This window comes from Hypomesus nipponensis, chromosome 5, assembly GCF_054491055.1.
Source record: "Hypomesus nipponensis isolate SF chromosome 5, ASM5449105v1, whole genome shotgun sequence".
Taxonomy (NCBI): domain Eukaryota; kingdom Metazoa; phylum Chordata; class Actinopteri; order Osmeriformes; family Osmeridae; genus Hypomesus; species Hypomesus nipponensis.
In genome coordinates, this window is record NC_140365.1 from 399,099 (window position 1) to 426,785 (window position 27,687).

General features: G+C 52.1%; 1 protein-coding gene across 1 annotated transcript in view; it reads right to left on the reverse strand.

The window, feature by feature from the left end:
- Nucleotides 1-22,249: 22,249 nt before the first annotated feature.
- Nucleotides 22,250-27,687, reverse strand: part of LOC146287608 (unconventional myosin-XVIIIa-like) — a 57,263-nt gene continuing 51,825 nt past the window's right edge. The window contains 5 exon segments of the mRNA XM_084697567.1: nt 22,250-22,383; nt 23,170-23,673; nt 23,676-24,552; nt 24,920-25,042; nt 27,594-27,638. Coding sequence (XP_084553693.1) covers nt 23,185-23,673; nt 23,676-24,552; nt 24,920-25,042; nt 27,594-27,638 — 1,534 coding nt within the window. The 3' untranslated portion in view covers nt 22,250-22,383; nt 23,170-23,184.

Sequence of the window (27,687 nt, forward strand, 5' to 3'; positions counted from 1 at the left end):
AAATGGAAGCATTCAGGCTTAGAGCCCCACCTGGAAGCCACAGAGAGAGAGGCGTGCAGAGTCACAGCCAGAAGCCAAGTCCGGAAAAGGGGGCATTCTGGCATAATGACTCTCATTTACCATTGACAAGCTGAGGGAAAGCGAAACTAATTATGACAGCGCACAGACGGTGAATAGCCCTTGATGAAGTTAATCACCAGTAATCCAAAAAACAGGTGTTGAACATTCTCTAACCCTCCTCAAGATTCATGGGATGATTCTGGAGCACTTTAAGTGAATGGGAAGTCCCCTCCCTCCCTCCCTCCCTCCCTCCCTCCCTCCCTCCCTCCCTCCCTCCCTCCCTCCCTCCCTCCCTCCCTCCCTCCCTCCCTCCCTCCCTCCCTCCCTCCCTCCCTCCCTCCCTCCCCCTTCCTCCCCCTTCCTCCCCCTTCCTCCCCATCCACCAGTTCTCTCCCCCATCCTTGGCATTGCCAGCCTATCAAGATACAGTAAGATGATCACTCCAGATCCCTGCCGATTGACAGACTGCTTGTTTCTTAAAGCAGGAAGGAATATCCTTCATTCTGTCTGGCTTTCAAGCACTGCACTCTGCCTACTATTGTTTATCAGCGACATGCTATATATGGAAGCCACTGTTTATTAGTTACATGTCTGGCAAGCAATTGTTTACCCGTGACATGCTGTACATGAAAATTATTGTTCATCAGGGACATATATGACAAGCAATTATTTATCAGTGACATGGACAGTATGGTAAGCTATTGTTTATTAGTGACATATATAGTCACCAAATACAAGCATGCCTAACGAAATGAGCTGCTCTGAGTCCAGATGAAGGATCGTAGTTCTGAACGATGTACATTTATTTGGCTTGAAGAAGGAACAGCACACGGAGCCCTGATGTACCGCTGTGGGTGATAATCCTCTATTCTTCAACAGCCGGGCTTCCTTGAATAGCTCATTATTCTAATCACAGGCTTTCATCTTTCATTCAAACCAACAGTGGCATGTCAAGGGGAGCTCCATGAAGCAGGAGGGGCTTGGAGCTCATAATGAGCTCCAGGGTTCATGAAGCAGCCCCTCCCACCTCCCTCTGCTACGTGCTCTAAACACTAGATAATAGGAGGTGGACAGATAATAGGCACCCATGAATGGCATGAGATCTACACCACACAAGGGCATGAAGACAGTCTAGCAAGCTGTGGATTATGTGTGCGAGCATTGTGTGTGTGGTTGTGTGTGTGTGTGACTGTGTGGTTGGGTTTGAAGGTAAATAATAAAAAGGTCCATTTGAGTATAGTTATAGCTTTGGTTTTCAGCAGAACAATGTGTGCTAATGGAAGCTCTCAACTGGGGTTTGACAGCAGCTCTTTGTGTTCCCTGACCAGAGACTTGTGACATGAGCGAGCGTTGCTGTTGTGTTAAGGGGACTTCTTAAACACGTCAGCAACATACATCTCCCACCAGCACTATGTGCAGCCACTCTTGACCTGTTGAGCTGTTTACTTGGCCTGTACCACGAAGGCTATGCAAGGCTGACAAAGCTATTATTACTGACAGCTAATACAACTGTTGGTATACAATGTGATACAATGTTCTAGGTATTTACCAGATTGAATGTCAGTCGACTGGCAGACAGCAGCAGAAATGACAGCCACTGCAGCACACTGCATGTTCTTATGCTGCTAATCTCTCATTTGCAGATGTAGTACAGTTCATGAACGTGGAATTATGATAACAAAATTGTAAATCTGCTTGTGGCTATCGCCGTTCAGCGGAAACGTTCAAGAGTCTACTTAACTAAGAGCAATCTGTAGAAGAAGAAAAAGCATAAAAATGGGACGCTTCAAGCGCAGCAGAAAAATAACTTTATATTTTGGAATTTGCAATTCCTAGTGCCCTCTTTCATAAAGCTTCGGATGGGATGTCGGTCTGAGGCTCAGGAGAGCTCGGCATGTTTATGACGTCAGGCCTGCTTAAACTGTTGTGTTAGAGACCAACAACCCGACAACAGTTTAGTGAATGTCTGTGAATACAGCCGAGGTGAAACACACAAATCCTGACTAAACCGAATCATAGCTCTATTAATATGAAAAATGTAACGCTTTGTGAAATTAAAACATAGTGTAGGCCAGGTTTTACACTTTTGAGTGGAGGGCTTTAGAGATGGAATCGATTTCACAAAAGTAAAAAATAAAAAACGTGTTAATTGGGAAGAAGATATTCAATTTTACAAAAAAAAGTTTTGTCTATGCCGTCAAAAAACATTGGGAAAATAAATCAACTTTTTGTAAATTATAGGGCAGGATGTTGAGAGGCGCTTTCTGCAACTAAGAGCCAAACAGCTCAGTCAGTAATCTTCAGCGATTCCCGAGGATTAAAACGTCATTACCTTACACCGTCTGCCACATGGACCGGAATGCAAACCAGACCAGTTGTGGTCCTGTTAATATGGTTGTGTAAGGAATTGTAGTTTTATGGTGGATAGGATTTCGATTTCTATTTGCTATTTGAGTCACCTCACTTGTCGTTTAACTATTCAAGTTTGCAGTTTAATAGTCTTATTTAAAATGTGATAAACAGGCCTATTGGCAACAAAGCATATTATCTTCCATAAACGGGATTTCCAAAACCATAATCCCAATAAATAGGCTAGTAAAGATATCTTTAACGTATTAAAGATTTCATAATCCCTATGTGAACTTTTTACGTTTTGTTAAATAATGTTATTCAATTTATTAAAAGGCTGGGTTAAATATAATTAAAGGCGTTTCTTTTTTGCTACACTTTACAGGCCGCTGTTTTGATTACATTACTAATCGTTGGTTTATGGTCCAATAACATTACATCTCAATTATCTACTTTATGGCCTTCAGGACATTTCTCTTTGTTTCTATTTATCGGCTTCTTTGTTCTTTTCATGCTGCCGAACATGTTGGTGCGGAAACATGAAGTCCATTAGCAGCCTCCACTTCAAACTGCCCACTCTCTTCCAGTGCCTACATTCCTGTAAGTGCACCACGAACACACTTGTAGATGTGCATAGAGTCATGAACTGTAGGCTACTGTAAGACAGTACGCCGGGCTGGGGGCTGGGTGGTTTACGGCTCTGACTGAACAGCAGCCTGCCAGTTAGAAATGTATTTTCCAAAAGCACAGGACATGATAAATCTAGTTCTTACCTTGTCCGTATGATTGTGTCACCGAGGCAGCGAGAACCCACACCGTAACTAGGACGTGTAATTGGTAGTCTCTTCCCATACACATGTCTACAGAAGTCGAAGTCTCTCTCCGCTTACAAAACACGTTCTTGCATTAAATACTTTCCAGAGCAAAACAAACGAAAAAATAAAACGTTCGCGCGTTCAGTGATATAATCGCAAAGCACTACTGTCGAAGTACTTATTTAGCAAATCGAGCAATGAGCAGATCTGACAAGAATCCAATGAAATGCAGAGCCCGTTTAATTTCAACGCTCAGTAAGCGGATTGCTGGCTCTCGGCTGTCAGCACCTTGGAGAGAGTGGGCTGCGTGGCTGAGGCTTCAGCACCATGGAGAGCTCCTAGCGTCAGCAAGAGGTACCGCGTCCCCGCTCCGACCGAAAGTTGGCACAGCCGAGGTGCTTCATATGTATATTTGTCTGACCTTGCAAAAATGAGAAACTTTAGCAAGGTCGTTCAAACACGCTCGGATGTCTGTCCTGACACCGTAGTTATATTTACAGGAGGGTTTTCATTGATAATAAGTGTGGCTTGCTAGAAGGGCGTATAAATGAACATTGGTGACTGAAATGGCTGATGTCAATGTCTGTTTGCTAAATAATCCACACAGTCTATGATTCAGTTCAGGATGATGTCCTTTCTGTCAGTGATAGTGATACATTGATGCATTGCGACACTGCTAGTGCCTTGTGTCAGATCACAACTTGAGGTTTGTTGGTATTACAATGAACAAACGCTGGAGTGTATAATATCCAGCCTGTCTTCCATGGGGAGAAGTCCCCCATAGGGTCATATCTCAGGAGTGAACTTGTCCCCTGTGTCTTCGTGTGAGCAGGGAACAGGAGTGAACCTCGCTGTGTCTGAGTCCAGAACCCTGAAAACAGCGTCTGAGGACAGAGTCTGAGGACAGAGTCTGTGGACAGAGTCTGTGGACAGAGTCTGTGGACAGAGTCTGAGGACAGAGTCTGAGGACAGAGTCTGAGGACAGAGTCTGTGGACAGCATCTGAGGACAGAGTCTGTGGACAGAGTCTGTGGACAGAGTCTGAGGACAGAGTCTGAGGACAGAGTCTGTGGACAGAGTCTGTGGACAGAGTCTGTGGACAGAGTCTGTGGACAGAGTCTGTGGACAGCATCTGTGGACAGAGTCTGTGGACAGAGTCTGTGGACAGAGTCTGTGGACAGAGTCTGAGGACAGAGTCTGTGGACAGAGTCTGAGGACAGAGTCTGAGGACAGAGTCTGTGGACAGAGTCTGAGGACAGAGTCTGTGGACAGAGTCTGAGGACAGAGTCTGAGGACAGAGTCTGAGGACAGAGTCTGAGGATTCGTTTTAGCAGATGCTCTTATCCAGAGCGACTTACAGTAATTACGGGAACATTCTCCCCGAGGCAAGTAGGGTGAAGTGCCTTGCCCAAGGACACAACGTCATTTTGCATGGCCAGGAATCGAACCAACAACCTTCTGATTAATAGCCCGACTCCTTAACCGCTCAGCCATCTGACCCCCTACAGGGTGGTCAGATGGCTTATGTTCACAAGTCATTGTTCTGTCATTGTGAGTCCCTTCCTCCAGTGTGTGTAGCCACAATAGGAGTGATGTGTCATCATGACTAAGCAGCGCCCACACACAGTCAAATTTGGATGTCATGGTCATCTCAGAGACACTTGTTTTTCTCAGTCCCTCAGTCCCCTCAATTTGGTGTCCCCTCTCCTCTCCCTTCTCACCTCTCTCTCCCCTCTCTCTCCCTCTCCCCCCTTGTAGTGAGTCACAGTAGGCAGATCTCTGGGTTCCCTGGGTGTGACTGTGTCTGAAGCTCACTGGTCCAGTTAAGCAGCCTGAAGCGTCTGTCCAGCCCTCCATCCAGGGAAGCTCATGAAAGTGAGTGGACTGCGTGGTTCATGTTTTACAGTGCACTGCGTGGTTCATGTTTTACAGTGCACTGCGTGGTTCATGTTTAATAGTGCACTGCGTGGTTCATGTTTAATAGTGCACTGCGTGGTTCATGTTTTACAGTGCACTGCGTGGTTCATGTTTTATAGTGCACTGCGTGGTTCATGTTTTACAGTGCACTGCGTGGTTCATGTTTTACAGTGCACTGCATGGTTCATGTTTTACAGTGCACTGCGTGGTTCATGTTTTACAGTGCACTGCGTGGTTCATCTTTTATAGTGCACTGCGTGGTTCATGCTTTATAGTGCACTGCGTGGTTCATGTTTTATAGCCCCTCACCTGCAGCCTCTCATGCTGCAGCCTCTCATGCTGCAGCCTCTCATGCTGCAGCCCCTCATGCTGCAGCCCCTCATCTGCAGCCCCTCACCTGCAGCCCCTCACCTGCAGCCCCCCATGCTGCAGCCCCTCATGCTGCAGCCTCTCATGCTGCAGCCCCTCATCCTGCAGCCCCTCATGCTGCAGCCCCTCACCTGCAGCCCCTCACCTGCAGCTCTTCACGCTGCATAGTACAGGTGCAGTTGCTGATTCTCGGCTGTGGAATCACCTACCCCTTTCAATCAGGCAGGTTCCTTCATTGTCTGTTTTTAAATCCAAACTTAAAACTTACTTATATGCACTAGCGTTTCCCACTAGCTCTCTGGAAACTGTTAGCGGTCTCGTCCCCAATTCACTCTGTTTAAATCATGGTAATGCAGACAGCCTACCAAAAGCGCCTTTACCACAACCCTGACCCTAACCCTTTACCAGCACCTAACCCTAACCCTAGCCTTATACAGGTTGGTCCTTCTGGAGTTTTCTAGTTCTAGACGCATGTGGATGTGAAGGAAGTTGACATTCTGAGCAGCCTAGCAAAGCAACAGCAAGGGCAGAAAAAGAGAAGGAAAATGAGTTCAGCTGTAGAAATGCTGCAGGAGGGTCTGAATGCTGCTAGATCCAGCCAACAGGGTTACACCAGTTCCATCCTGTCCTCTTCGATTCAACAGAGCCTCTTCCAGGACGTCCAGCCACACATGGGGAGGAGCACAGCTTGGTGGTTAGAGCATCTGACTGTAGAGGGGAGGAGCCTCACCCCTGCTACCCCAGAGGGCCTGCCTGTCCCTCTGAAAGGGAACAGAAATATGAGCTGAGTTCGACCTCTTTAATAACCATGTGATGAAACCAGTGTGGTTTGTAAAATATTCTGACCTGGAAATGAATACGGCCAGGCTTTTGAAATGTAATTATTGAGGTGTATCAAAATTGGTGATTATGAAGGTCCAAAATGAAAATGAATGACGTTTTTGATAGATGTGACATTGTAATAAAACAAGGGAACCAACACTGTGTTCTTCCAGTCTGTCACCCAGGAATTGTCAAGGTCATGTTTATGACTAAATATCCATCCATGTTTCCATGCCCTTCAGACAGCCTTTGTCTCTCTGACAAGCTGATTATAGAGCCACATACACACACAGAGGAGACACACCCACTCTCACTCTCCCCTGCGCGGTTCTAGACACGCTTTCAAGATGTTCTTATTCACACACACACACACACATGTGAATGCACGCACACACACACACAGGCACACACACAGGCAAACACGCACACACACAGGCAAACACGCACACACATAGACAAGCACCTCCCTATTTGGGGTGCTCAGCGTTTATTTGTAACAGAAAATATTCCTGTGTTGTGTTAACGTCTACACTGGACGGACTTTGCTGTTCAGAGCTAATATTGTTGTATCCCAGAACACTGCACGGCCTCACCTTCTGCATCTAGATTTGCCTCTGCAGTAAAGGCGGGCTGCTCTACAGCTCAGAGCAGCAGGTCCACCAGCCCTAACCCTTCACCAGCTCCAGCACAGGGCTCTCACCACAACACCACACTGGCAGGACTCATTAGCATGCACAGAGGGGTGGTGACATTTCCACACACTACTGCCACCATCACTTCCCACCCGACCCCACCCCACCCCACGCCACGCCCCCTCACTTCCCACCCCCCGGTCACAACACCCCTCCAAACCCGGGCTTCCAGGGTGGAGCTGGGGCTGGCCTCTGCTCTGGATGAACACCAGAGACATGGCTGGGAGCTGGGTCTGAGCTATGTGTGGGAGTCACAGAGAGACTTATCTGCACATGAATATTTCAGACATCAGCAGGGTGTGTTATTACTGCTCCGCCGTGCGCCTGCACAACGTGAGGCAGGAAAACACACACACACACAGGTGACACACACACACAGATATACACACTCTCTCCCATGATTGCTAAACTGTTGAACTGCTACATGGGGATTAAGGAGAGGGAGGGTCTTCAATCACAGGGACTGGAGGGAAATTAAATCAATCATCAGATTATTATTTTTTTAAACACAGTTTACTGTTTCACTATTGTATACGGCTGTGATTTTGTTATTATTAATATAAGGACAGATGTGTCGCAAATCACAGTGAGTTGTCTTAGACTTACAGAACCACTGAGAAACAGACCAGTGAGAAACGACTTATCCTTTAACTATAACCTTAGAGTCAACGTTATAGAACAATGTTTACAATACCTGTCATGCAAACAAAACATCACTCCTCTTCAAACATTGATCTGCTGCAGGCAACAGATCATCCCTCCTGGTGGATCAGGGAGAGGAAGCTTTATACAAACCAAACAAACAAACATCTGACCATCTTTTCAAAGATCCCCCTTCCAGGTGCTGACTCACAGTTCCCTGAACAGCCAACAGGCGTGGCTCTCCCTGCTGGCTGGGCAGAGTATGACATCATCAACCTCACTCCAGAGGAATTGTGGATCTGCAATCCTCATGGCTTCCTGCGTGTGTGTGTGTGTGTGTGTAGGGGATGTGCTCTACCTTCTCTGCAGTCACTCAGAGAGCACATCTGCAGGATGACAGAGACATGGTCTTGGGACAGGAAGCATGTATTATTCATCTGCCTTTAGTTATTCAGACATAGACACATATTAACCTGTGTGCACGTCATGAATATTCAACAGGAAGTGCACATATTTCAGCACAACCATAAATAAATAGCGTGACTTGTAAAATGTCAGATGATGAAGAAAATTCTTGGTTGGTTGGAGCGTCTAGAGAAGTGTTGGGATGACAGGACGGGCCTCTGACAGCCTGGTACCTGTATCTGGGGGCGGGGCCTCTGACAGCCTGGTACCTGTATCTGGGGGCGGGGCCTCTGACAGCCTAGTACCTGTATCTGGGGGCGGGGCCTCTGACAGCCTGGTACCTGTATCTGGGGGCGGGGCCTCTGACAGCCTAGTACCTGTATCTGGGGGCAGGGCCTCTGACAGCCTAGTACCTGTATCTGGGGGCGGGGCCTCTGACAGCCTGGTACCTGTATCTGGGGGCGGGGCCTCTGACAGCCTGGTACCTGTATCTGGGGGCGGGGCCTCTGACAGCCTGGTACCTGTATCTGGGGGCGGGGCCTCTGACAGCCTTGTACCTGGAGGGTCCTGGTCACATGCTTGCAGGCCCTCTGGACGACATGCTTTCGCCTGTTTTGATGGATTAAAGCTGATTTCATGTGATGTGAGGTTAACATGAACTGAAGAGCAAGAGAGTGGAGGCTGTAGGGGCAGAGAGAGCAGATTTATGGCATGGCAGCTCTCGGGAGTGGTTGTACATTACCGAAAGAGGAACAGTTCAGGTTCTCAGAGATGAAAAGGGCTGATGTTTGTCTGGGTGTTGGTGTTGTCAGAGCTGTTAGAGGAGGACTGGACATGTCCAACACCAGGGGACTGGACATGTCCAACACCAGAGGACTGGACACCAGGGGACTGGACATGTCCAACACCAGAGGACTGGACACCAGGGGACTGGACATGTCCAACACCAGAGGACTGGACACCAGGGGACTGGACACCAGGGGACTGGACACCAGGGGACTGGACATGTCCAACACCAGGGGACTGGACATGTCCAACACCAGAGGACTGGACACCAGGGGACTGGACATGTCCAACACCAGGGGACTGGACACCAGAGGACTGGACACCAGGGGACTGGACACCAGGGGACTGGACATGTCCAACACCAGAGGACTGGACACCAGGGGACTGGACATGTCCAACACCAGAGGACTGGACACCAGGGGACTGGACATGTCCAACACCAGAGGACTGGACACCAGGGGACTGGACATGTCCAACACCAGGGGACTGGACATGTCCAACACCAGGGGACTGGACACCAGAGGACTGGACACCAGGGGACTGGACATGTCCAACACCAGAGGACTGGACACCAGGGGACTGGACATGTCCAACACCAGAGGACTGGACACCAGGGGACTGGACATGTCCAACACCAGAGGACTGGACACCAGGGGACTGGACATGTCCAACACCGGAGGACTGGACATGTCCAACACCAGAGGACTGCAGGAGAGCTTGTTGTTTTCCCTGTCCCTCACCACCCACACACTCCATGCTGCACCACAGCTGCAATCAGGTACCAAGAGGAGAGCTTTCAGGTTGATGATGGGATGTTAGGGTTAGCTGGCCCTCGCTAATACTCATGCAAAGAACTAATTGCCATGTCAGTGTGCGTGTGTGGATGAGGTTGGTTGATGATGGAGAACAACAGCACTAAACAACTAAAAGAAGGGTTCACCTCTCATGAATAAAACAAGTATTAGCTGCCAGCCGGCTGCATCACCTGTTTGATTTCTAATTAGAGTGGAGCGTTTGAAATCCAATCCCAGTGTTTTTTTTATCTAACAGGCTAAAAACAAAGCATTTCTTCATTAGTGTAGCTGAGTTTGCTGAGTCCAGACTTGTTGTTGTTCGTCTGTGTGGAGGATAAGGAGGCTGGGGTGATTGTGTGGGTCAGGGGTGTCTGTATGGGTCAGGGTTAGGGTCAGGGTCAGGGTCAGGGTCAGGGTCAGGGTCAGGGTCAGGGTCAGGGTCAGGGTTAACCCTGCTAAGCTGGTCAGGATGTCCCCACCCTGCTTCACAGGCTGGAGTCCTACCTGCTGAAACTACCAAAGGTAGTCTGAGAGGCCCTTGCATCATGCTTAAGACTGCAACAGGATTTGATGCATATTTCTGTGACATGGATGCTTTCTCTCTATACTAGTTATGAAGGATGTGATGGTGTTTAGAGACTGAAGCCTATCACTAATGTGTCTGAATACTGTGGTTCTCAAGCGTCATGTCACCCTGACTGACATGCCTGTTGCCTGGTAAATAATTGGAAAATAAACTGAAAACTTTGAAGTGGAGGTAGAAAGAGCATGGAGGGAGAGAGATGAGAGAGAACATAGTGAGAAAAAAACATATTATCTTAAGATCTGGCATTATACAGTTCGATATGAAGAACCAGAGCACCATGTGACCTCCATGTGACCTCCATGTGACCCCCATGTGACCTCCATGTGACCCCCATGTGACCTCCATGTGGTCCTCACTCTAGAGGCAGCTCCACACCAGGGTCCTGCCTCACTCTGGAGGCAGCTCCACACCAGGGTCCTGCCTCACTCTGGAGGCAGCTCCACACCAGGGTCCTGCCTCACTCTGGAGGCAGCTCCACACCAGGGTCCTGCCTCACTCTGGAGGCAGCTCCACACCAGGGTCCTGCCTCACTCTGGAGGCAGCTCCACACCAGGGTCCTGCCTCACTCTGGAGGCAGCTCCACACCAGGGTCCTGCCTCACTCTGGAGGCAGCTCCACACCAGGGTCCTGCCTCACTCTGGAGGCAGCTCCACACCAGGGTCCTGCCTCACTCTGGAGGCAGCTCCACACCAGGGTCCTGCCTCACTCTGGAGGCAGCTCCACACCAGGGTCACCACCACCACCTCTGGGAGAGAGAGTGATGGGAAAAAACTCACAACGACCAAACAGGAAATGGAATTGATGACTGATGGCTGAGTGCACTCGCGGCTTAACTTGAGGCAACTATTAGAGGAGTGTGTTCGACTTCAGCCCACACCTGCTCCTGGAGGCTGATTTAGAGGCTGGGGCTGTGATACAGGGCTGCCCTTGGCCTTCTGCCTTTGAAAGCCATGGCGACAGACAGATGGAGGGTTGGGCAACCCTGGAGGCTGGGTGATTTCCAGCAGCCCTCAGACACCACCTCAATCACTCAGACCCCAGGCAGAGGGACACACTGCAGATCAGGTACTATTTACACCCACCAGCTGAGCAGGGGAGGGGGAGGGTTAGAGAGATGGAGGGAGGGAAGAAGGAAGGGAAGGATGGAGGGAGGGAGGAGGTGTGATGAATGGAGCAGTGTCCCTGCTGGGGTTCAGAACATGCATCACAGAGGGCCACACGCAGAGCTCTGCTCCCAGGCAAAAGCAGTCATGCATCGCCACGGCAACCATCCATCACCTGGACCACTCAATTAGAGTCACCCGGCCAGCCACTCTCAAACCTGCCTGAACAGGCATCTCCATACCCCCACACCATGACTCAAACCCCCTGAAAAGGCATCTCCATACCCCACACCATGACTCAAACCACTTCCACATGCTCTGGATGCTAAGTGGCTCTGCTAACACCTGGTGTTCATCAGACAGACTGGACTGGATGTGTGGGCCTTTTGCAAAACACAGTTTCAGCCTTGAGGCTGATACGGTAACACCAGTATGAACCACACACACACACACTCATGTTCACACACACACATACTCATTCACTACGTAACAAACACAATATGATATTAATATTATCACCACAGACAAACCACCAACCCAGCAGGTGGATGATTGAAACCAAGACCTCTTGATTCCCAACGGTGAGTATTTATATTGTCATCACTACCTAACGGTGAGTATTTATACTGTCACCACCCTGCTCAGAGCACTCTTCTTCCCTCATTTGGGGTAAACAGCAGACAAGGAGGAGACGTTCCCAGAGGAGGAGGAGGAGGAGGTGTTCCCAGAGGAGGAGGAGGTGTTCCCAGAGGAGGAGGAGGAGGTGTTCCCAGAGGAGGAGGAGGAGGTGTTCCCAGAGGAGGAGGAGGTGGTGTTCCCAGAGGAGGAGGAGGTGGTGTTCCCAGAGGAGGAGGAGGAGGTGTTCCCAGAGGAGGAGGAGGTGGTGTTCCCAGAGGAGGAGGAGGAGGTGTTCCCAGAGAAGGAGGAGGAGGTGTTCCCAGAGAAGGAGGAGGAGGTGTTCCCAGAGAAGGCTCCACCAGCTCCACACCTCTGGCATGTCCATTTATGTTACACCAACCACCACAAAGCTCTACAAACATCCTCCAGCTCCGAGGGCTGCAGAGTGTGTACAGAAGGTCTGTGTTCCCAGAGGGGGCTCTGGTAAACAGGCCTGCCCTTGTGTCTGTGCAGGTTGCGGGGGGCCAGGAGGTGAAGATGGGCATGTGCAGTTGAACCAGGACCTCATGGGATAAACGGGCAGTTCCCCTGCAGGTGGGATGGAAGGAGCCAGGCCTCCAACACGCACCCAGGACAGATGAAGGAGAGACAGCCTGTCTATCTGGACCCTCGGCCCTGACCATGTCCATCCACCACATCTGGACAGAGGACAGAGAGGGACAGAGAGGGACAGAGAGAGAGAGAGAGAGAGAGAGAGAGAGAGAGAGAGAGAGATAGAGAGAGAGAGAGAGAGGGGGGGACAGAGAGGGACAGAGAGAGAGAGAGAGAGAGAGAGAGAGAGAGAGAGAGAGAGAGAGAGAGAGGGACAGAGAGGGACAGAGAGAGAGAGGGACAGAGAGGGACAGAGAGAGAGAGGGACAGAGAGGGACAGAGAGGGACAGAGAGGGACAGAGAGAGAGAGGGACAGAGGAATCCAGTAAACCTCACAGGTGAAGAAGAACATTTGTTTATGGAAGACAGAATCTGTGTGATGGAAACAGGCTCTCTGGCACTGCCTTCCAAAAAAGAATTGATGAACCTGACTGAATAATGCAGTAGTTATTAGACTGTCATTTACTGAGACAAAATGACCTCCATTAGGTGTGATCTACAGTGAAGCCTGACAGCTGGATCCTCCTGCTCTGGACTCAGATCCCTGCAGTGAGTTCCCTGTCTGGTGAGGAAGCAGGAAGTCATGCATGATCTTAGCTTCCCCCTGGACCCCCACCCTCAGCACAGTAACAGTCACAGGGCTGGGGTCTCCAGTATGACCACACCTGGCCTTGCGGTCATTCCAGCTCTGACATACAGTCCATCCCAGCAGTGTCAGTGATGAAAGCCAACGTGCCTCTCTGGTCGTCCCTGGAGATGGTCTGCCAATCCCCTCCCCTCACCTTCCTCTCAACCTCCCCTCACCTTCCTCTCACCCTCCCCTCACCTTCCCCTCCCCTCACCCTCCCCTCCCCTCCCCCTCCCCTCCTCTCACCCTCCCCTCCCCTCCCCTCCCCCTCCCCTCCCCTCCCCCTCCTCTCACCCTCCCTTCCCCCTCCCCTCACCTCACCCTCCCCTCACCCTCCTCTCACCCTCCCCTCACCCTCCTCTCACCCTCCCCTCACCCTCCTCTCACCCTCCCCTCAGTCTCCTCTCACCCTCTTCTCATCCTCCTCTCACCCTCCCTTCCCCCTCCCCTCACCCTCCTCTCATCCTCCTCTCACCCTCCCTTCCCCCTCCCCTCCCCTCACCCTCCCCTCACCCTCCCCTCACCCTCCCCTCACCCTCCCCTCCCCCTCCCCTCACCCTCCTCTCACCCTCCTCTCACCCTCCCCTCACCCTCCTCTCACCCTCCCCTCACCCTCCCCTCCCCCTCCTCTCACCCTCCTCTCACCCTCCTCTCACCCTCCCCTCACCCTCCTCTCACCCTCCCTTCACCCTCCTCTCACCCTCCTCTCACCCTCCCCTCACCCTCCTCTCACCCTCCTCTCACCCTCCTCTCACCCTCCTCTCACCCTCCCCTCACCCTCCCCTCACCCTCCTCTCACCCTCCCCCCCTCCAGCCAGGCCTCCACAGGAGGACTCCATCTGTTCAGCTAGTTCAGCTAATGAATTCTGCGATTAAACGTGTAATTAATTTCTGGTCCTAATCAATTTATAGCTGCGACCCACACAGCTCAGGGGTAAGGGGCTCAGCTAAGCTCCTCGGAGGATCTGGCTACTCGCCAGCTCTGCTCGTACAGCGCTGTGATGTCTAACGTGTCCGGGCCACAGAACAATGTCCCACCAGCTCTGCTCAACTGAGCGCCATCTTCAGCACTCTGTGTGATTTATTACGTGCGTTCTTGAGCTTTAATAAGAAATCAAGAGCAGCTATTTATCACTGTTAATTAGTGTGATTGTGATTGAGCGGGCAGTGTGTGGATCACTATGATGACCATCCACTGTGTCACCATCAGTCGTAGAGGATGAAACCTTGCCTGTCTGAGCACCCTAGCGTACAGAACAATCGCAGTGTGCAGAACAATCGCAGGGAGAAATAGAAGCTTAACTGTGATTTTATTATAGTCATCACAAGTCTCCCTCCCCCTCTCCCTCTCTCCCTCCCTCTCCCTCCCCCTCTCTCCCTCCCTCCCTCTCTCCCTCCCTACCTCCCTCCCTCCCTCCCCCCCTCTCCCTCCCTCTCCCTCCCTCCCTCCCCCTCTCCCTCCCTCCCCCTCTCTCCCCACTCCCTCCCCCTCCCTCCCCCTCTCCCTCCCTCCCCCTCTCCCTCCCTCCCCCTCCCTCCCTCCCTCCCCCCTCCCTCTCCCTCCCTCCCCGTCTCCCTCCCTCTCCCTCTCTCCCTCCCTCTCCCCTCCCCCCTCTCTCTGTGTCATGACATGCCCCTCTCCCTCCCCCCCTCTCTCTGTGTCATGACATGCCCCTCTCCCTCCCTCCCTCCCCCTCTCCCTCCCCCCCTCTCTCTGTGTCACATGACATGCCCCTCTCCCTCCCCCCCTCTCTCTGTGTCACATGACATGCCCCTCTCCCTCCCCCCTCTCTCTGTGTCACATGACATGCCAGAGAGTCACGAGAGACCTGTTCCCGCAGGTTCACCACTGCCCTCCTCTCACCTCAATAAGATTAATGTCTCTCGGCCAGACAGCACAATCACCCTTTGAGTGGGCTCCTCATTCTCTCACCTTGGAGAGAGCTCATCTCATCTGGCTCAGCTGCTATTCTTAGAAAGGGTTAGAGGAGCGGGGAAACGGGAGAAAAACATCCATGACTGAATCCTGGGCATTATTCAAGGTCAAGTCAAAGTCTCTCATTTGATTTCTCACTGCGTGATACTTCTCACGGCTGAAATGACGAACAAGTAACCCCTGACCGTGTCTCTGAGAGCTCTGTCCAGGCTGGGCCAGGACGGACGTCAGGGTTCAGACCCCTCCCCCAGTCACCTGACCCCTCCCCCAGTCACCTGACCTTTACCCTGGTCACCTGACCCCCGGTCACCTGACCCCTCCCCCGGTCACCTGACCCCTCCCCCGGTCACCTGACCCCTCTGCCAGTTGGGGTGTGAGACAACCCAGCGTTTCCAGGACAACCCCACAACCTGCCCAGACCTCCGCGCGTCGTAATCAACATGCATTCAACAACATCAAAATGAGCTTGAAGAGATTGAAGTGGATTCATGTCTGGATCTCAACATCGTGTTCAGAGTGTTGGTGATGCACTTCCTGTGAATAAACGCAGGCAAACTGGCGCCCATCAATGGCTGTATTGACAGAGAGCTGAGCAGCTGTGGGAAGGATGCTAATTACCCGTCTGCTGTGAATATCTGCAGCTGGAACATGACGCCTAAACAAGGCAGCCACTCAATGACATCATAGTCTTTGTATTGCAATAAGGTAACTTTCAAGGTAACAACGAAATCCTGTGTTGTCTTGGATTCTGTGACATCTCAGTACTCCACTTGAAGCTAAACCCTGGTGTTTATCTGCGTAATGACAAAGCCCTCGTAAACAAAGCCATTGTTAAAACGCCATCAGCTGTGAAGCCATTAGTATCCTCACCCTGACATCACAAGCCCTGCAGTGCACCCCCCCCCAAGCCCCTCTGGCAGCACTGTAAACACTTCCATCACTAGTGTACAGTACATCAACGCTGATGGGAACATTATACAGCCAGTCTATCACCAGGATATTTATCCTGAGTCGGAAATGAATTTGTATTGATTGAGCTAGACAACGGGAGCATTAAAAGACGATTAAGCGTGCTGAGCAGTGATCACGTCTACCCTCACCCAGGAGAAGACAGCTGGGGCCACGCACTGGGGATCCTGGGTAATGGAGTCTTCTCCTCCAGACAGACATCTTCATTAAGCTCCGTCAGGAGGAGGCAAACCCTCACGGCCTGGCTGGCCTCCCAGCGGCCACGCTCTCTCCTGGAACATAGCTAGAACACGCCTGCAATACATCTGGAATACGTCTGGAACACGCCTGGAACACAGCTAGAACACGCCTGCAATACATCTGGAATACGTCTGGAACACGCCTGCAATACATCTGGAATACGTCTGGAACACGCCTGGAACACGCTTGGACACGCCTGGAACATGCCTGGAAGGCTGCAAGTGAGACTGCAGACACCTTCACAAGACCACCATGGCTATGATGATGAGTGTGAAGGAAAATTCTAGCGGCACTGTGTAGATTTGAATTCCATTACACTGAGACAGAGAGGGTTAGGACCTCCTCTGTGACCTCCTCTGTGACCTCCTCTGTGACCTCCTCTGTGACCTCCTCTGTGACCTCCTCTGTGACCTCCTCTGTGACCTCCTCTGTGACCTCCTCTGTGACCTCCTCTGTGACCTCCTCTGTGACCTCCTCTGTGACCTCCTCTGTGACCTCCTCTGTGACCTCCTCTGTGACCTCCTCTGTGACCTCCTCTGTGCTCTTAATAACCACACTGTGGTTACTCGCTAACTCCCAACATCGCTTATCTGATTTTATTCTTCTGGTCAACAGAGCGAGACAGACAGTGAGACTGATGGCTGCTTTTACAAAGATCTCATTTGTAAATAAAGATTATTTTGGTTAATCAAGCTGTGCTTTTGAGGCAATAGAAACTATTCTGATGCTGAGGTGCGGAACACACTGTGTCACAGGAAAACTATAACAGCAAATGTGTGGCAACAACAGGTAGCTATGACAACACCTTATTTGAAGGTGCAGGAGAGAGTGGGTATGGTGGTGCACTTCATCTAATGGACAGGGCGAGGGAGACCAGGTCGAGGCAGGACCGACCTCTCTCTCTTTTCTGTCGATGAAAAATGTTTTTGAATTTCATGTTAGAGAAAACAGATCATGACCTGGATAGTGTGAGGGGAATATTGTACCTGCGCAATGCTGCCGAACGTACATTAAAACATATCAACGGCTTGAAATACTGTAAATACATATTTATGTTTGACTAAATGGACATGTTTGCCTGCTGTCACAATGTTTTTTTTAAACAGGCTGAAAATGGAACTTTCAGAGGACAGGGTCCTGTTACAACAACAATTATCACCTCTCCAGATAATTAAAATCACGTTTTGAAAGGATATTTATTTCCAGAGAGCAGACTAATGAATAATACAGTCCAGTTCTTTGTGGAGTGAACCAGACACCCTTGGTGCCTCCATCAAGGTAGAATGTATTTTTATGTTTCATTTTGGATCCCACGCACAGAGGTGAAGCTTTCCTTCCTCCCCTGGCATGGAGCAGACCGAACGTAAACAACACAGAGCTGAGCTCCCAGTCCTTAACAGGCCCACTGCTGTGCTGCGTTCATTAGAGTGGAAATGATATGTGCAAACAAAGAGCGGCGCCCATCACGGCACACTTCACTGCGTCTCTTCATCTCAGAATTGCAAATGAGCGCAGCCTCCTCACCTGGTCCCTGCAGGCACAGCGTCCCAGCGCTTCCAATCATCACGTTACTGACAGCACACTGCCTGCAGAAAGCTGGGAGGACTAATCACAGAGGATGAGCGCTGACAGACATATCCCCCCTCGGCTGTCTGCTCACACAGGTCTGCCTGACAGAGCAGCCTTCCCCAAGGTTACACTCTCACCCCTCCACACCTCCGCTGACTCTTATTAATCCCCAGTTGCTCTGCCGCCTAGGAATGAAAGACTGTCTAACAGCTAAACAGGACCAAAACCCAGGGACATTCAAGGAGGAGAACAGCTGAGGTATAGGACAACATGGCTGAGCACGGCCGGGTCAGGGAGACGTGTCTATGTTATTGATGCTAAGATGTGAGGGAGCAGCATGAGCAAGCGTGGGGGCAGCATGGGGGTAGTGTGGGGGCAGCGTGGGGGCAGCATGGGGGCAGTGTGGGGGCAGTGTGGGGGTAGTGTGGGGGCAGCATGGGGGCAGTGTGGGGGCAGTGTGGGGGCAGCATGGGGGTAGTGTGGGGGCAGCATGGGAGTAGTGTGGGGGCAGCATGGGGGCAGTGTGGGAGTAGTGTGGGGGCAGCATGGGAGTAGTGTGGGGGCAGCATGGGGGTAGTGTGGGGGCAGCATGGGGGTAGTGTGGGGGTAGTGTGGGGGTAGTGTGGGGGCAGTGTGGGGGTAGTGTGGGGGTAGTGTGGGGGCAGTGTGGGGGTAGTGTGGGGGCAGTGTGGGGGCAGTGTGGGGGCAGCATGGGGGTAGTGTGGGGGCAGCATGGGAGTAGTGTGGGGGCAGCATGGGAGTAGTGTGGGGGCAGCATGGGGGCAGTGTGGGGGCAGCATGGGGGCAGCATGGGAGTAGTGTGGGGGCAGCATGGGGGTAGTGTGGGGGTAGTGTGGGGGTAGTGTGGGGGTAGTGTGGGGGCAGTGTGGGGGTAGTGTGGGGGTAGTGTGGGGGTAGTGTGGGGGCAGTGTGGGGGCAGCATGGGGGTAGTGTGGGGGCAGCATGGGGGCAGCATGGGGGCAGCATGGGGGTAGTGTTGGGGCAGCATGGGGGTAGTGTGGGGGCAGTGTGGGGGCAGCATGGGGGTAGTGTGGGGGCAGCATGGGGGTAGTGTGGGGGCAGCATGGGGGTAGTGTGGGGGCAGCGTGGGGGCAGTGTGGGGGCAGTGTGGGGGTAGTGTGGGGGCAGTGTGGGGGCAGTGTGGGGGTAGTGTGGGGGCAGTGTGGGGGCAGTGTGGGGGCAGCATGGGGGTAGTGTGGGGGCAGTGTGGGGGCAGTGTGGGGGTAGTGTGGGGCAGCGTGGGGGCAGTGTGGGGGTAGTGTGGGGGCAGTGTGGGGGCAGCATGGGGGTAGTGTGGGGGCAGCATGGGGGTAGTGTGGGGGCAGCATGGGGGTAGTGTGGGGGCAGCATGGGGGCAGCATGGGGGTAGTGTGGGGGTAGTGTGGGGGCAGTGTGGGGGTAGTGTGGGGGCAGTGTGGGGGTAGTGTGGGGGCAGTGTGGGGGTAGTGTGGGGGCAGTGTGGGGGCAGTGTGGGGGTAGTGTGGGGGCAGTGTGGGGGCAGTGTGGGGGCAGTGTGGGGGCAGCATGGGGGTAGTGTGGGGGCAGTGTGGGGGTAGTGTGGGGGTCGTGTGGGGGCAGTGTGGGGGTAGTGTGGGGGTAGTGTGGGGGCAGCATGGGGGTAGTGTGGGGGCAGTGTGGGGGTAGTGTGGGGGTAGTGTGGGGGCAGTGTGGGGGTAGTGTGGGGGCAGTGTGGGGGCAGTGTGGGGGTAGTGTGGGGCAGCGTGGGGGCAGTGTGGGGGTAGTGTGGGGCAGCGTGGGGGCAGTGTGGGGGTAGTGTGGGGGTAGTGTGGGGGCAGCGTGGGGGCAGTGTGGGGCAGCGTGGGGGCAGTGTGGGGGTAGTGTGGGGGTAGTCTGGGGGCAGCATGGGGGTAGTGTGGGGGTAGTGTGGGGGCAGTGTGGGGGTAGTGTGGGGGCAGCATGGGGGCAGCATGGGGGTAGTGTGGGGGTAGTGTGGGGGCAGTGTGGGGGTAGTGTGGGGGCAGTGTGGGGGTAGTGTGGGGGGCAGTGTGGGGGTAGTGTGGGGGCAGTGTGATAACGGTTCACTCTGCGGTGCAGACTCCAGCACAGTGCTGCCAGCAAGGCAGCCTGGGAGGACGTTTGGCTTAGTGAGACTAGTAACCCTGTCTGCTTCCCTGCTCCACTGGCTTGTGAAACGACATTAAAGCCAGAAGAAGGGAAATCAGGAGGAGAATTTAATCTGTCACTCAGCTGAAAGCCTTTAAGGAGAAACACGCAGCCCCCCAGAGGAACTGGTGCTCGTCAGATTACTGCTAAAGCTCCTCGCCAACAGGGCCTGCACAGAGAGGGTTGTGATTGGGAACGAGGATTGCAGATTTGTGGGATAAATAGAGGATACTGACCATCCTGGGCTTAAGAGAAGACAGAAGACAGGCGTCAACAGAAAGTTCCTCTAATCATCAGTGTGTTGAACTAAGACCACAGGAGATGCCCAGCAGAGAAAATAATCTGAGGTCGATGTCAGAGGTTCCTTTCTTTGCCTACAGAGTGGTATTGTTAGCTATAACACAGTTACACAATGTTGGTATAGATCTATACGCAATGTTCACAGATTCATTTGCTGTAATTAATCATCTCCATAAATGGTTTGTGTCTCTGTCTTCTCCAGGGAAGGGTGGGTCATGTGATAAAGGGTGGGTCATGTGATAAAGCGAGGAGACGGAACCCAATCACATCAACGAACACTCGGCTGAGACGACAACCCTGATCTCACTGGCCGGCATCTCTCTTCACTCACATCACACAACCGCCTCCACCACACATTTACAATATCTTCATACAAATCACAAGATACGACAGTGTGTTACTGTAAACAAACAGTTGGATTTATTGACATTAAAACTAATGCAAAAATCGTTTCCTAGGACAAGGGTTCACTTGTTGAACAATCAAACCTTTCTAAAAGTTATAATGAATCATATAAACATTTCAAACAATATTATATATTAATGTGTCAAGTCAAAACCCCTCTTTATATGCTCCCAGACAAACTCAGAAGCGCTGACATCAAAGGGTCCTGAATGTCATGTTATTATTCATATCTAATGCATAGACAGAGTAGCACAAACGGGAGATGGTTTGCATGTGGCTCCTTGTGTGAAGATATGCAGACAACCACACACGTCTGACTCCTCCAGACTGAAGACACGTGCGACTCCTCCACGCACACATTGCACATTTATCACTCATTATTCATAAGGTCACAATACGTGAAGGATATCACTGTTCTTCAGGAAGAACAAACCGATCATACAGGAGATGCTCCTCTGAGTATCTCAGAGGATGTCATGTTGCTTGTTCTGTTACGTGCTTTTTCCACAAGGGGCTAAGATACTCATGTAAACAAGAACAATCTTATCCAGTGCATGAGCATCTTGATACACAACATAAAAACGAAAAGAGAAATATCCCTGGAAAGCTGATCACACAGAGTAAATGTATTCCCTTTGAAGATCAAGAAACAACGCGAGGACTAAAGAAAGTCTAAGCCCTTAAAGACACAAAAGCCACTTCACTCTGAACTAAATGCAGGTTATTTAGCGGAGGGTGCGATACTGGCGTGTGACATTTACAGCCTCACTCTCTTCACACCTCTTTCAAAAATTAAATGGTACATAAAGGACTCAAAAATCTAGATAAATATAGTTGAATATTCCGGTTGCTGATGCCAGGCTGATGGTTCCTGCAGTAGAGGCAGGTATGCCAGGCTGATGGTTCCTGCAGTAGAGGCAGGTATGCCATGCTGATGGTTGGAAGCAGGAGTGGAGAGCAGGGAGGAGTACACATCTTAGTGAGACAGGTCAGGGTCAACTGCTGCTTAATGAACTCCAGTTATGGAAGATGCTTCAGGCAGCCACCCAGGACATATTACTAATAAAACCTCCAGAGATCACAGGAGCTGAAGTTGTGAAAAGCAGTTTTCTTAAATACTCCAGCGATGAGAAGTTTAGCTCTGCTGATAACTCTTACAAACAGCTAGTCCTCTACTCAGGGTGCTTCAGGAGCAGTACAGGCTGCAGAGAAGCGGGAGCGAGAGATACTAAGATGGAATTTCATTAAATCGATGGACTTGCCATCCTGTAACACTCTCAAATATACTGTGATTTCTACGGATCAGCTGCACTACATTGCATGGAGGCCAGATAGGCAGTAGATAGAATGGCGCGTGTGTGTGTGTGGTGTGTGATAGAGGGGGGTGCGTAACCCTGGGTTATGCAGAAGTCTCTGCCAGCCTCCCGTCGCTGTCACTCTCCTTCAGGAACTGTCCCTCCTTCTCCTCCTCCCCCTCCTCCTTCTCCTCCCTCTCCTCCTCCTCCTCCCCCTCCTCCTTCTCCTCCCTCTCCTCCTTCTCCTCTGGCTTGGCCACGCTCAAGTGTCTGCGGTAGAGTGGCGGGCTGGGGACCAGGGGAGAGAAACACAGTGTTAGTATGTAGGACAGGAGAGGAATCTGTGTTCACCCCTGCCCGGGGCAGCACGCTGACCAGCCTGCTGGCCACACATCACCCCTCCTCCAGGGTCAGCCCTCCTCCAGGGTCAGCCCTCCTCCAGGGTCAGCCCTCCTCCAGGGTCAGCCCTCCTCCAGGGTCACAGCCTATCAGCCTATCAGCCCACAGCCCAGCCCCCCCCCCCCCCCACCGCTCTTGTTAATACTGGGCTGCCAAAGATCACAGGTACTGTTTGACAGCTTCATATAAGATAAAAGACATTATGTTAATATCTGGCCAGTATCCATCAACGAGAGTGGGCATTTGTGGCAATCAGGAGGCATATTCCCTTTCATCTTCAGTCATGTGCTCCACTCAGGGAAGATGTCAAAATCGTCCCTTAGTGATCGATGCTAGTGTAGCGGGGGCTGTGTTGGAGTCAAAATGGATAAGGGCCAAATCTCAATTAACATGCAGACACACGACTTGCTGCTTGTTAACATGCACACACATGACTGTTGCTGCTTGTAATGCTCAGCAACTGGCAACCTTGACACACGGAGCATGTTTAATCATGAGTCATCATTACTCAAGAAAGCAGCAATTAAACCCTGCTTTTCACACAGATTGGGACACCATAGTGTAATGAAAACCAACCAGTTCAAAAAGCCCATCAGACAGGGTTAGCATGTTAACATAGTGGATCATTCCCAGGCTGTGCTGGTCAGACACACAGCCGGCTGCCTCTCCACCTACTGTAGCTTGGATCCTCTAGTCGCTGTCAGGCTTGTACAGGTACTTCATCACCACACTGTCCACCTTCTTGGGTTTCTTCTTGCCTTCTCTCCCGGGGGCTCCCTCCTCCTCCTCCTGTGAGGGGCGCGGGGCGGCAGGGCCTCTCTTTACACTGTTGGAGCTTCGGTAGGAGATGGTTGAACCCGAGGAGGAGGAGGAGGAGGAGGAGGAGGAAGAGGAAGAGGAGGAATCGGATTGGCTCTCCTTCTTCTTTGATCCCTTCCTGGATTTCTTGTTCTTCCTGGAGCTGCTCCTCCGGTTGCCGTGGCTACGCCGGCCGTCCGATGACGACGACTCGGAGCTCTTCTTCTTCTTCTTCTTGCGTGAGCGCGAGCTGCTGGAGGACTCGGGGCGCTCTGCCGCTGAGCTAGAGCGCCACAGGCTGGACGCACTGCGCCCAGGACCCAGGTCCCCCCCCTGCTCCCCCCGCACGCTCCTCCTCTCCTCCTGCTCTTCCTCCTCCCTCCCCCCTCCTCCTCCTCCTCCTCCTCGGAGTCCTCCAGCTTGCTGCGTTTGAACTTGATGGGTTTGAAGCTGAGTACCTCGTTGATGGCCGCCTCCAGATCGGGGTCCAGGTAGTTGCGGTGCGTGACGGACTTGACCTCGGCCGGGTCGGGGGGGTCGGAGTCGGATGGGCGTGGCTGTGCGGGCGAGGAGAGGCTGCGTCTCAGGGAGCTGGAGGCCATGCCCTCGCTGAACGCCACACTGGCGCTGTCGTCGTCGTCCCGCAGGCCGAACTCGCTGAGCCGGCTGCTCCGGGCCAGAGACACGCTTCCCGGGCTCCGCGCCCCAGAGCGCCAGGCCCCGCCGGGGCTGACAGATGGCCCGTACGAGTCGCTGCGGCGCAGGGCCCGCGGGCTGGAGCGGCTCACGCTGCTGATGGTCGACCTGCCGTCCTCCTCGGTGTCCTGTGCCTTCCGCAGGGACGCCCGGCTGGGCGCCAGCGAGGACAGGGTGGAGTCTCTGTCCATGTCGGGGCTGCGAGGGGCCCAGCGGCGCTCCAGACCCTTCCTGGCGTGGCTGGTGGCCTCGGAGTACGCCTGGGAGATGACAGAGCCACGGTCGTCTGCGTCCTCGCCCGCCCTCCTGCACTCATCAGCAGCATCCTCGCCCCGGGCCTTGGCCCTGCGGAGCGATGACAGGTCGGGGGCGTCCGACTGTTCCTTCAGCGTGCTGAAGAGGGAGCTCTCGTCTCCTGCGCCCCCGATGGAGTCCTTCATGGAGCGCTTCCTGTAGCTGAGGGAGCTCACCACTGACACTGCCCTGCTCTGCTCTCCCTCCTTACTGTCCCTGTTCCCCTCCTTCCCCTCCCTCCCCTCCTTCACGTCAGTGCTGGCAGCGTTTCTGAGGGGTCATGAGGTCACAGACGCAGGAATCAGTCAACATGAAACAAAACAGAGTAACAGAGCGAGGGAGAGGAAGGTAAGGAGTCCTGAACTTGAGAGAGAAAACCATGATCCGATAATTACATTGTCAGAGACAATGCTTGCAAAATCAAGAGGCAAAATGAATTCAGCGGAAGCCGTGAGGTGCTGAATAAAGAATGTTTCAGCTCATAGATCTCACTGTTAACATTCTCCATTAACCTGATCAGCTTCTGTTCTTCCTGGGTTCTCTCACTGAAGCTTTGTCTTACAAGAGGAAACAGTGTTCTAACTACAGTAGATAACCAGCCAAGCCGAGGGCCTGGTGACAGGAGCAGGGCACTGACCTGGAAGTCTTGGGGCTGCTGTCGTCAGACAGGGTCTTAGAGGAGCCCTTGTTCCTGGACAGCCAGGACTTCACCCCATCCACGCGGTCCTCCACCTCCGAGTCGGTCTCTGAGTCGTCTCCGCTGGGGGGAGGGAGGAGATAGGTGTGATGAGTCAGGACAGGCTGGACACACAGCTGAGAAGCCCAGTGTCTCTGAAGCTGCTAGACATCCGGGCGTGGAAACAAGATCCCAGTTTAAACAGGACTTCCACACGATACAGGGCGACAGACAGGACGGTGTTAAACAGGACATCCACACAATGCAGGGCGACACAGACAGGACGGTGTTAAACAGGACATCCACACAATGCAGGGCGACAGACAGGACGGTGTTAAACAGGACATCCACACGATGCAGGGCGACAGACAGGACGGTGTTAAACAGGACATCCACACAATGCAGGGCGACACAGACAGGACGGTGTTAAACAGGACATCCACACGATGCAGGGCGACAGACAGGACGGTGTTAAACAGGACATCCACACGATGCAGGGCGACAGACAGGATGGTGTTGTGAACAGTGTGACTGTTCTTCCTGGGGCAGCCACACAGACCGCAGAGCACACCAGCCCAAACAGGGAGTCTTAACACCTGTTCTGTGTTTACCAAACCCCCTGCCTTCACTAGCCCTGCACTTCAAACCCTTCCTACAGCCACCGGACCTACAATATAGTAGAGTCTTCATCAATGTTGCAAAAATGTTTCAAAACCTTTTCAAAAAAACGAAAACAAATCCTGATTTGTTTATCAAAACGCTGTCCTACAGCACGCGTGTCCTGTCCTCACCAGAGGCCAAACAGTGTCCAGGCTCCGGGAGAGGAACACTAAGCGCTCCTACAAACACCCTCCAGCAGCCCTGCATCTCCACTACACAGACCTGAGCGCCCCACCAAGCTCCCACAGACTGGCTGGTATGTTGAGTGTTTTTGAAACTCTTCCTGACTGTGTGTCAGAACACAGCTCTTCCTGACTCTGTGTGTCTGAACACAGCTCTCACTGACTCTGTGTGTCTGAACACAGCTCTCACTGACTCTGTGTGTCTGAACACAGCTCCCACTGACTCTCTGTGTCAGAACACAGCTCTCACTGACTCTCTATGTGTCTGTGAACACAGCTCGATGACAGGAACCTTTCAGACGTCATGCAGACCAAACATGTTTGGGTAGCAGAGTGTTGCTCAGAAAACTGAAACATAAACCAAAGTCCTGCTGTTTCTGTTTCCCCACCTCCCCCCACCCCACCCTCCCCTCAACCCCCACCCCAACCTCCCCTAACCCCCCACCTCCCCCCAACCCACCCTCACCCCCAACCCACCATCAACATTTCCTTTCCTCCTCCCTTTAGAGAAAACCTCCTGACTGTGTCACTTGAAAATTGGTCCAATTGCTACAAATAAAGATCAAAGAGGGGGAGGGGGGGGAATGCAGAACATTCACTTCACAATTCAGCGAGAAATCAATTCTTTCATTATTGTTTATCTCCTTGCTATTACATCAAGATCAAAGAGAGAACTAATTTGCTCCTAAGTAACCATGGTGATTCACTTCTTCCTCTCCGGCATCACAAAGTGGGAGCCAGCGTGAGATAGACTGCACACACACACACACAGAGAGAGACAGAGAGAGAGAGACAGAGAGACAGAGACAGAGACAGAGAGACAGAGAGACAGAGACAGAGAAAGAGGGAGAGAGAGACAGAGAGACAGAGAGAAAGAGGGAGAGAGAGACTGAGAGAAAGAAGGAGAAAGAGAAACAGAGAGAAAGAGGGAGAGAGACAGAAAAAGAGAGAAAGAGAGAGAGAGAGAGAGAGAGAGAGAGAGAGAGAGAGAGAGAGAGAGAGAGAGAGAGAGAGAGAGAGAGAGGATCCTGGATCTTCTTCCAGCTGATAGCTTCAATAACACACTCTCAAAAAACTGCTGATTTAGACTCAAGCTGTATGTCAAATCCAAACCCACTGAAACACTCTGACTTCCAGAAGCAGCACAGGCAGGCGTCAAGATAGGAGACAGGTGAGATTCAGGCACACACACGTGACGATGGGAACAATCAAACAATGGGGTCTGTTACCGTGTCAACAGCGTCATGCGTTAGTGGCGTGTCACCTGACAGGAAACATGCTCACGGTTGGAATGAGTCTAATCAAGATGATGTCTCCACCAGAGAGGACGATGCAGTGTCTCTCAGCCCCATCAGGAAGCGTCAGTTTAACACTCAGACGTGCTTAAAAACCAGCGCTCACTCAGCTGCTCTGGGCTGCTCTACAAACTGTTTCAGTTTTCAGGCAGACAGGTGTACAGGCAGACAGGTGTTCAGGCAGACAGGTGTACAGGCAGACAGGTGTACAGGCAGACAGGTGTTCAGGCAGACAGGTGTACAGGCAGACAGGTGTACAGGCAGACAGGTGTTCAGGCAGACAGGTGTACAGGCAGACAGGTGTACAGGCAGACAGGTGTTCAGGCAGACAGGTGTACAGGCAGACAGGTGTACAGGCAGACAGGTGTACAGGCAGACAGGTGTACAGGCAGACAGGTGTACAGGCAGACAGGTCTGCTGAACACCGCATCATTCCCTCGCTCAGGGCAGGATGAAGAGACAACAGGAGGAGAAGAAAGGAGGCTTTTGTCCTCTCACGTTTTGTTCTTCTTCTTCTGATACTTTGTCACCATGTCTTGTAAACTGGGGACGAGTGGAAGAAAACATAATAGAACAGAAGAATAAGAGAAAA